The sequence below is a fragment of the Limulus polyphemus genome, unplaced genomic scaffold (genome assembly GCF_000517525.1).
Source record: "Limulus polyphemus unplaced genomic scaffold, Limulus_polyphemus-2.1.2 Scaffold338, whole genome shotgun sequence".
In the NCBI taxonomy this organism is placed as follows: Eukaryota; Metazoa; Arthropoda; class Merostomata; order Xiphosura; family Limulidae; genus Limulus; species Limulus polyphemus.
Window position 1 is genome coordinate 2,441 of NW_013665948.1, and position 11,390 is coordinate 13,830.

The 11,390-nt window shown below is 29.8% G+C and overlaps 1 protein-coding gene across 2 annotated transcripts in view; it reads left to right on the top strand.

Annotated features, from left to right (window-relative positions):
- Positions 1-356: 356 nt before the first annotated feature.
- Positions 357-11,390, top strand: part of LOC111085335 (cation channel sperm-associated protein 2-like) — a 23,250-nt gene continuing 12,216 nt past the window's right edge. For both annotated transcript variants that reach the window (XM_022383449.1, XM_022383450.1), the window contains exons 1-6: positions 357-543; positions 1,938-2,105; positions 3,350-3,474; positions 5,355-5,527; positions 8,725-8,920; positions 9,780-9,848. In XM_022383449.1, the coding sequence (XP_022239157.1) occupies positions 361-543; positions 1,938-2,105; positions 3,350-3,474; positions 5,355-5,527; positions 8,725-8,920; positions 9,780-9,848 (914 nt within the window). In that variant the 5' untranslated portion in view covers positions 357-360. The remainder of the gene's footprint in view (positions 544-1,937; positions 2,106-3,349; positions 3,475-5,354; positions 5,528-8,724; positions 8,921-9,779; positions 9,849-11,390) is intronic.

Here is an 11,390-nt window from a genome sequence, read left to right on the forward strand (position 1 = left end):
GTTAGGTATATGTTTTTATAAATTATCATGTTCTAAGTTTTGTTATAATTAGAATTACGATCTTAATATTGTAAGTCTTACCTATTGTTGCAAAATAGTTTAAGGAAACATTTTCAAAATAATTAAATGTTAAAACCTACTTGCTTCTGATTTACATCTTTTAACTGTTTTTACTAATATTTCTTTCAACTGGAAAAAAAATATAATTTTACCATTTTCACAAAGAGAAAAAATTGATAAATAATTTTTAAAGTTTTTTTTAAAACCAAGGTGAAACTTTATTATTTATTTTTAAAAAACTGTTAATTTGTTTTCATAAGCTTTTGTAATATTATTGATATCTTATATTTTGTATTTTCTATGTGTGCAGAATTGGAAGAAAACACTAATGCCAAAGTGCAATGGTTCTGTGAAATACTAAATGGCTTTGACTGCATTTGTCTTTCATTATTTTTTATTGAAATTATTCTGAAATGGTTAGAAGGATTCAGAACATTCTGGAAGAATGGTTGGAACATCTTTGACTTTTTAGTGACTTTTACTGTAAGTGTAGATTAAATAAATTAAATCACCTCAAATTTTTTACAGAATAAAGTATGTACTAATAAAAAACTCAATAAGAACATTTTCACCTACAGTGAATTGAACCAAAAATATCACCTGTTTTGTCACGCTGGAAGACTTTTTAGAATTGTTAATCAGTATAATATTTACATAATTTTATGAATTGTAATAGAATGTTGTCAATTTCACAGTTGTATCATATATGGCTGTGTTTTTTGTTTTTTAGTTGTATAAGAACATTTATCAATACATATGTCTAAGATACACACATGCAAAACAGATCACTGATTGGAGAAACTAATCATTGTTTATAATTAGTGTGCATGATTAGTAATGAAGAAGTCAAGAGTTTTAGATTCTTTGGCATTCTGTTTTATATTTACATTATTTCAAAAGTAAAAATAATGCATGATAATAAATTAACTTTATCTTACACCTACACCAGCTCTGTGACCTACCATAGCAGCAGCTCCATCTGTACATAAGTTTGACATTTTTTTTCATGTCTACTATGAAGTATGGAAACTTTAAAATTAAAATAAATGTAAGTTATCCCTATTGTGAAATTCACATTTCATGTAAATACTTTATTTAAAAAATCTGACTTTTTGTAACAACATACTTTTCACATTTAGTAAAAGATTGCCAACTTACTTGAAGATACGCATAGTAAATTTGGAATTATAGTAATAATTATTTCTCCAGTATGGGCTTGGTCCATTGCATGAGCAACACTGCTAATAGGAGATGTGAAACTCATGCTTTTAGGCTTACAGATGAGTATAAACCTTAAAACTGGTTTAAAACAAAGGGAAATTACCAAGAAACGGCTTAAGTATAACAAACAGAATGGGTAATATAGTAAAGTTTGCAAACTATCAAAAGTATTGATAGTTGAGGGTACTGTCAGTGACTGTTATCAATTCTAAAATTTACCATTGATGCATTGCTATTGGGACATTCATAAACCCAATCTATCAAGAGTTTCATGTACCATTACACTCCTAGTTGTGGTTTGCTTTATGTAGAAAAATAGTCATTTTCACAATGTGCAACCAGTAGACACACCAATTCATATTGTAGCATATAGGTTATAGTACATCTTTAACTGATATGTGTAAAATAAAAAATGACTCCTACCTTTAAAAAAATTGTGTATTTTTGTGGATATACCAGCTATCTGGAGCACTGCTTGTTGCTATTTGTAAGCTTGATTGTAGAATATTGATTTGTAAAGTTTGTGTAGTGTAGTAAAGCAAATGGAGACATTTCTCTATATAAATGGAAGATTGTTTAAATTAGCTGAGTACTGGATAGAATTTATCCATTTAGCAATAAAATGTTTGTATCATTTCTTTTTCTTCTTTTTATAGACATTTATTCCAGAAATAATACTTCTGGTCTTACAAAATAAGAAATACTCTTCTGTTCAGAAATTGGTTGAAGTTATGCAAGTATTTCGAGTCGTCCGTGCCTTGAAAATCGTGATGCACGTGGAGCAGGTTCGACTTATTGCTTTAGCCATCACAAAGGCCTTTAAAGTAGGCTTAATTAATTTTTTTTTTAATTATTAAAGTTATTGAAAATAAATGGCAAAATTCAGTAATTATTTGTTTATATTCGTATTTCAGTAGCATTAAAATGTCAGCAAAGTGAATAATAGAAACTGGACTTTTTTATGGTTTCAGTTGTGAGAAATAGTTTTATATAAGATTTATACTAGTATAATGAATTTTTTTGAAGAATGATGAAAAAGTGATTGAATAATGTATACATGACAGCTTCTATCTCACTTGGTGTCTATATTCATACATATATATATATTTGTGTATTTTTATCATACTACTATAATATATATTTACTGCAAAATAAAAACTATCAAAGTAGAGAATTCCAACTTTTGTAGATAACCAATGAAACCAGTTTTAAAAGTTTACTTTAATTTCACATCAGAATGGTATTCTCTATGCTCCTGCTGTTTATCAGTCTGTGATGAAATGTATCAAATTCTATCACCAGATAGTAGTAACTCACAACAGACTATTCCACCAAATAGTTTAGATTTATTTGGGTAAATTATTCTAAGTTTTTGTGCAGGTATTCTGCATGTAGTTAGTGGTGTCCTAACATGCTTGGCCCTTCCCATGTCATACCATTCTGTAGTAGTAAAGTCATAATTATTTCAAGGAATGTTGTAGAGACTTAAAAGGGAGAGTTCAGTAGGATATGTTGGAGCTGGCCAGTATGAGTAGTGACAACAGCATACTCATATTTGTGAATAAAGATTCTGTTTATTTGTGCACTTATTTTTCTTTTCTTGTCCATTTTAACAATTATTCACCTTATAACATTTCTGAAACTGCTGTATTGCTGATACACATATCTTTCTCTTGGACATATCGCTTATCCACAAATCTCAAGTGAATGCAAAGTTCAGGTAACTTTGTATTAAGATAATAATCTTTGGAATAGCACACCTGTATGTAAAGCAATGTCATATCTCATTCGATTACACTTAACCCTATGAATACCCTTAAAATTAAGTAAATTTGTGTATTTTACTGAGGTCTTTTCAGATGTGTGACATGTGATGTTTTCTGACTGAGATTTTGTTAAGTTACATTAAACTAAGTGTTGGGCACTGTATTTATTTTGTAAATTATTAAAAAAAATACATTTATATATACTCTCCGCAAATATACTGATAAATTAAGTGTTATTTTCTGAGTAATCTAAGGAAGCTAAAAATCCTGTTTGTAATAGAAGCATAATGATTTTCAAACAGGAAATGACATTCATTGCGATGATGCTTCTCACAGTAATGTACATCTATGCCATAGTTGGAGTTGTGATGTTTGGGAAATATTCCAATATTAATGTTGAAAAAGTGGATAGTGAAGAAAATTTCAAGTAAGTTACTTCAGATATCAAAAGTAATATTTTAAAACTAGGATACATTGAAAATTCATAAGATTTTTATATTCCTTAGTAAAGAAAAAAGATGTAAAAAAATAACTTAATGTTTATATAAATACATTGGTGTAAAATTAAGATCATCACCTCTGCCAGTTGTTCCAAATTTAAACTAGTAAATAATTTTTGAGACTACTGTTAAACCATCATAAACTTATTATGAATGAAGTTGCTAAATTATTATTGATGTTATAGCTATGTTCATTGGAAAAACTACTAATTTTCTGGAAAATGTTATTTTAAAAGACATGAGATATTAGTCATATATCATCAGTATTTTATCATAATTTCATAAAAAAATATGATTAAATAAAAGAACCAGAAACTTAGTCGCTGGCAGATGCTGTTACTATGTGCCTTCCCATTAAACGAGTCTTACAACAATTAAGATTTTCTAATTAATAGCTACTCTTCATTTTCCTATGAAACGTAAAAGTTCTAGCTTTTACTTAACACAGTCAATTAGAATTACTGACTAAATTTTCTCTTTTACTGCCTAAAATGTGTGTAGTTATAGAAAATCTGAACAGAATTATCTTTTTTCTTGTAGTCAGAATGTAAGTCATTATATATATTTCTGCAGTCTCATGTATTTTAAAGAAAGCTGAGACTGATTTTTTTGAGCATTTGATTTAGAAAATTCAATTTTGCATATATTTAAGGTTTTGTATTGGATCCCTAGAATTAGTTTTCTGAAACATTACCAGGCCTGGCATGGTCAAATGGTTAGGATGTTCAACTCGCAATCTGAGAGTCACGAGTTCGAATGACCATCCCACCAAACATGGTCACCCTTTAAGCAATGGGGGCATTATATGTGATGATCAATCCCACTAATCCTTGGTAAAAGAATAACCCAAGATTTGGCAGTGTTGGTGGTAGTGAGTAGCTGCCTTCCTTCTAGTCTTTCACTGCTAAATAAGGGATGGTTAGCACAGATAGCCCTTGTGTAGCTTTGCACAAAATTAAAACAAACAAACTGAAATATTATCCATTTTAGAAAGCTATGAACTGACATCACATTGTTTATACATGCATTTCTAACAATTCTTATATGAATGTAATAGCAAGTATAAAGAAATAATTATAATTACATCTAATTTACAGAAATAATTATAATTACATCTAGTCCAATGTTTTCTTGAATGCCTGGAAAAGATAAGTATGTAAAACTTCCATTTTCATCTTAAAAGCATATGAATTTACATTTTGGTTAAAGGTACCGTGCCGGTTGACTTTAGATATTTTATTACATGGGCAACAGTGTATTTGCCTATGTACATCATTATTTACATATATGATATATTCCATATATATTGTACAGTAATATGCTTTACTTAAATTTCAGAACTGTTTTTTTTAACTTAACCATTATCAATAAATTACATGTAGTAACAAACCTCAAATAACTTAAGACTCATGTAGAATTATTTTTAAAGAGTAGTTAGGCATAAATATAACTAGTATGTTATCTGGGTTAAAAGTAAAAGAAACCTCTTAAATCTCAAATGTTAAATGTCCAAGGACAACTTGATATAATTAGTAATTCTATTAGTGATTCATCAGCACTGTTCACCTTCAATTTGAGATTGTAAAGATAAAAGCTTAGAACCAACCCTAATGTTAATTTCTAGGTTATCCTTGAGTGTCATTTTTTAACTTGAAAAGTAGTTGTTATAATCTTATCAAGAAACAAAATTTGAATTGCAGTAGTTAATATTAGTAATGGTTTATAATGTAGTATCCACCATAAAACAATTTTTTTAGAAGTTTTAGTAAAAAATAACATATTTATATCTGTGTTTCACTATTCACAGAAATTTATCACAAGCTGCTGCCACCTTGTTCCAGCTTTTCACCTTGGATCACTGGTTAAAAGTTTTTAGTGACATTTACTCTCTAATTGGTACTTGGTTTTCAATTATCTACATCATCAGTTGGATATTAATAGGATCTTTCATCTTCAGAAACATATTTGTTGGAATTCTAGGTATGAATTTATGAAGTTATTATTTATGTATGTATTGTTTATTTGGCAAGCTTAAAATATTTTAGATGTGATCATTAAATTTGGATATTTCAATCAACTATTTTCACTTCTAAAGAACTGTTAATTGCACATCACGGCATATCCTTTCATTCTACCTTTCACATCAGATAAAGAAGACACTTCTCATTTTGAGAGAAACAAAATTCTTCAAAAATCCATAAGTCACATGTTTTTCTGTACTGAGGATGGACGCATAGTTACATTTGTACAAATTAAATCCCCCCACACACACAATCCCTGAATGCATGTCGATTATTGTTTCTTAATAATTAGATATATTCATAGCCCTATGCCATTTTGAATTTTGGTAAATTTATCTTTTCCTTCAGTAATTATACAGAAGAGATATCATTGATTCCAACCTCTTACAATTTAAGAGATTCTTGACATTGTTTTGTGAAAAAATATTCAATTTCAGATTTTGTATGATCAGTTAGCAAACTTTGAATTCATATACTGATACGCCTGTTCTGTTATTGCATAGTATTTTTGTACTTATAATATCGTTTTTCAATTCAAAAGACAATCTATTTACACAGTACTGGTATATTTTAACATTTGTCCTTGATATAATATATAAAATCCTTAAGTCGATGATAGCTGCCTTAGGAGTTACTAGTTATGAGTTGAAGTATGAGAATTGTGTAAGGAAACATTTTCCAGTGTTCAGATACAGACTTGTTTATGAATTTATGGCTCACAAATAAATAGAACATTTGTAGATATTTCTTAGATGGCTTTCCAACTAAATGTTTGACATCTGTTAACTATAATTAAAATGTATCAGTTATGTCTTCTTTTCTTTTTTTCCACTGTTGTCTCCATTTTCCACTACTGATTAATTTTATCATAATACAATAGCCATTCTTTTTTTTACCTTTGTTTGTTTTATTCAGTTTCACGTGAGTCTTTTCTTTATCCTTTCACTTGTGACTGGTCACTACACTTGTCTTTCCAAATATTACTTACAAATATCCAGAATTCACAGTATTGCAAAGATTGTGAAACTAGTGCTAGGTTTATTCTTGGAATAACACTTATACTCAGTGTATAAAATATACAGCATTATATGTATTAAAGTTTTAATATATAATTGTCAAAAAAAAGTTTAGTTTTAGAACATCTCAAAATCAAAATAAAGTTCAAATAAGGTAGATTTATCTCTGAAATTTTGTAAATCTTTTCTTGTTGAATTGTTCTTACTCTGACAACAACCATGTGACTTTTTGGTATTCTTAGATGAACTGATTTCCTTGCAAGTATTAGATATGTCTGCTTAATAACAGGAGGATCAAGCAGGAGATTTTTAAAGTAATCTGATTTTGAAAGCCAACCAAGTTTTATTAAGCTGTGTGAGAAATAAGGAGAGTGGATAAATATAAGATTAATCGAGATAATCTTTATTAAGACAAAGCAAAAAATTAAGATGCATATTTGCAGAGAAACTTATATAATTGCTTATGCTAAATTGATGAATAGGCCATCAGCTTTCTTTCCTCGAAATTTGGAAAACTGTTCAGTTTTCAAACAAGCAGAAGTTTGAAAGTATCAATGCTCCATACCAACACAGGACACCTTGTATCTTTTCTTTGCAGTAGTGACACCATATGAGTGTTAGAGCTGGGTGATTTAATTGATTAATCAACATAATTGTTATCTTTGAGCAGCAATTTTGTCAATAGTATTGTTATGACAGTAGAAGTCGCGTGATGCTGGGAGCATGCGTGCTGGAGTTTCTGGAAGGATCATGAATTATCGAGGAACCCCGCGAATGTCCGAGTGTTTGCCAGACGCCCTCTTTTTTAGTATATAAGCCCGGCAAATAAAGCCAGCGATAGTTAGATATGCAGATAGATCGAAGAGATAGATAATTGAGTCAAGCAAACAGTAGGCACCATAAGTAAAGTGTGTGAATCACTGTGACTTATAGCGTGTGTTATAAAAGTTGTTAAGTTTAAAGTGACTGTGGAAATTCTGTGTATTACAAAAAGTTGTATCGAGGAAGAATAAACTAGTTTTAATTAAGAAAGGACTTGTATTGCTGAAGTTCCTCAGAAAGAATTTAGACCGGAAATTAACAAACAAGCAGATATGCAGTAGTATCATATAAATTAATGGATTAGTGGAAATTGAGGTTGAATTAATTAATCAAAATTAGTTTTTCAAATTATTAATGTTTTTAACTATACCAACAGTTGATTAACTGAAATTACGATTAAATATATTGTCATAAAAACAATCAACACTAACCGAAATTAGTGTTTCTGATTATTACTATTTTTGGTTATTCGAACTATCCAATAATTGAAATATTGCTATTTGTATGTTGTTAAGTGCAAAGCTACATAATGGGCTAATTTTGAACAACAGCAGCACCCATTTACATTTTTTTTGTACATACTATAGTTTGAGTAACTTTATTAATCAATTAATTGATGAAAGTAATCAATTAATGGGATCATCATTAATTGATTAGCAAATACTAGTAATCACCCAGCTCTAGTGACAGGTAATTCTCTCAGAGCATATGTTGGCTGTAACATACAGACATCATCCACTCAACCAGCAAAAGACATTGCAGTCATTGACCCTTTCCTTCATTAATGTGTGAAGTTGGTGCAACATCCCCATGAGCAGAGTAGATACCACTTACTATCAAGAATTACAAAATCACAAAGACAACTAGTACAAAATAATTTCACTGATTTTCTGGACCAAATATTTTTGCCAAAATTGTATAGAAACAGACCGTGCAAATAATTATAAAACTTCCCATATTAAAGATGATAGAAAATACATGATATGTCCACACATCACAACTTTTGTTTCTGATTGCCTTTGATACAACTGTATGACATGTGTCACCTTACTCATAGTTCTCCATTCACCAATCTTGTACGTGACTTACAGCTTCACAGCTATACCAAATGTTATCTCCAAGGGATGACAGAAAACAAAGGTAGCTAGAACAAAATCAACTTAATGATTACCACGTGTTATGTGAAGATTTCACAGACCTAGAATGAATAAAGTATTTTTAGAATTATTTTTTAATAAGAAGGTATAAAATGCATAGTACCACATTATTACATGCAAGTACTATTGAATATAAGGCTGTTTTCAATTTTTTATTATAGTAAACAACTTCCAGAGTATCAGAACAGAGCTAGTTCAAGAAGTAGAGCAGTGTTTAGTAAAGTCTTCACTGGCAGATGAGTGTCAAACTGAAGTTGAGGAACTTGTAACAAAAAGTGGCCTATATAATCCCACTTCTTCACATACAAAATTTCAAAAAGACAAGCAAGCAGATGATGAAACACGACGAGAAAGTGTGTAAGACAGCATTAGTCTTTTTTTTTCTCTAAAGTAAAGGTTTTTACTCATGGTTAAAATGTTACTTTTTTTATATTTTTAACACCAAATCGATTTTTTTTTAGATTTTTTATTTTTAGTACATATTGCAAAATAATATTAACTCACTCATTTTAAACATGGACACAGGAGCTCATGACAGTACCATCCTTTTGTTTCTCACAACTTTGCTTCAAAATTAGAAGAACATATAAATTAAGATATAAGATCTAAGAACAACGGGGACCTATTGGTTCATCTAGATTGTCCCTTCTACTAAACTGAACTGTGTGTGTGTATATAATCAAAGCTAACTCTTATCATTCAAATACATATCAAACCTTCCCTTAAACTTCCTTGAAGTTGCTGCTTTCACCACATCACATTCCAAAGGCCTTCTAACCTGTCAGAAAACAAAAATTGTCTTAAATGAAGATAACTTCTACTCTTCCAAAATTTATATTTGTATCCCATTCGCATTGTCTCTTCCCTTAATAATCTTATACATCTCAGTTAGACTCCCTCTAACTTTTCTTTTCTCAAGAGAAAACAATTTCAGAGATTTTAAACTGTTCTTGTATGACAACTTTTCCATCCAAGGTATCATTCTAGTAGCCCTCCTCTGAATCTTTTCGAACAATTCAATATCATTCTTAAGTTGAATGCAACTGAAAACAACTTTTCTCCACTAATAAAATCTTTACAATGAATTCAACATCAAAAGACACTGGCTATTCATATCATTAACTACTTTCAAGTAAATATCTGTATTAATATATTGTTACATTATTTATTTCATCTTATGCATAATGATAAGTAATGTTTTAAATACTGATCTTAGGTATTATGACTTCAGTGAAGAGGAACTTTCAATAGATGAAGAAGAATATGAAGATGCTATGGAAGACCAGTTGGTGGCGGTTTTTTTTGTTATTAATATTAAAATCTGTAGGCTGTCAAAATAAAGTAGTTAATATCATTGTATACAAAAAATTTTCTAACGTTTTATATTTTAGTGAATAATTGATATTTTTCATGTTTATATGAGAGGAGAATTTGAAAATAATGTAAGTTCATGTTGGTTTTTTTTGTAAAATTTGTTTAACTAGAAATGTTAAACAACATGAGTTATTGTTTGTTTTAAACTACTGATAAACTTAAATTTTTATAGCTATGTAGGATAATATACAATAGATTAATTTAGTTAAAGCTGGTTAAGTAGTCCTTTATATATTTTAGGAATGGATAAGAAATAATAATTTCCTGCTAACATCAATATATATAATGGAAAAGTACAGAAATAAAACACTCTGGATATTTCTAATGCACACATGCAAGCACCATACAGTATTATTATCTGTTTGGCTATCAAGCTTACTAATAATTGTGAAATTAACTTTTGCAGTTCCTTTTGAAAGTTTAATCTCTGAAACACAGAAGTTATAGTTAATTTTCAGATACATGCAGAGCTAGAACAAAACAAACCAAATATTTAACTACAAGCTGGTACCAAATAAAAGCTAAGTTCACACTAGTTATCTAAAGAGCCTATTCCTGTAGTATTCTGGTACACTGATGTCCTCAAGTATCTGCAAAATGCACCTTCTAGAAACATTATTCAGATAATGAAATTAACATGGTCAGCAAAGAAAACAAACAAACAAGTGAACAATTATAACAACTATATATATTCACATATATGTTTGAAAGCTGTTATACCTAAGTTGGGATGATGGGCAGATTCAAGAAACTGGGAAGAAACAAAATCAAGAAAGTAAGAGCTGTGTGGATGCCACACTTTTATAATTGGACCAGATATATCCATTACATTTCACTTTAACTGATTAAGTATACAGAAACTGGTTCATGTATATGCTATAAAATATCCTTGTTGTGCCATACACATTTATCAATCATCACATATTAACCAAAATGTACTTATTGTTCATTGTACTTGTTCAACAAATCCTATGGGAGCTGAAGCACTCCTTTGGCTTCTTATCCCTAAACATATATTGTTGTCAAAGCCATCCCTTTCTTAGTTTCTTTTTTCTAACCCATAGCCTGACTGCTCTAACTGGATCATAATTTGATAACTGAATATTACTCACTTGAATATTCAAAAAGCTGTTTAGAGTTTCTGCTTTCAATGAACATATGTATTTGTTTTTTATTCTATTTTGGGCACTGAAACTCCTTTCACTCAACACTTTCAACACTTGTAATAGATATACATAGAACTATTGTACGCAGCTTTACAAATGCAGGCATCAATTTTTTATGCAGTTGTATAACCTTCTGGCACAGACTCTGAGTAGGTAAATGTTTGTATGAGCCTGAAATCATACCTTTTAGCATGGGCCATTCATGCTTGAGCTTTTCTTTGTGTAAGAGTTTGCTGACTTGTTTTTGTTCTTCTCTTTGCTCCACCTGGAGACTGCCATGAACAACA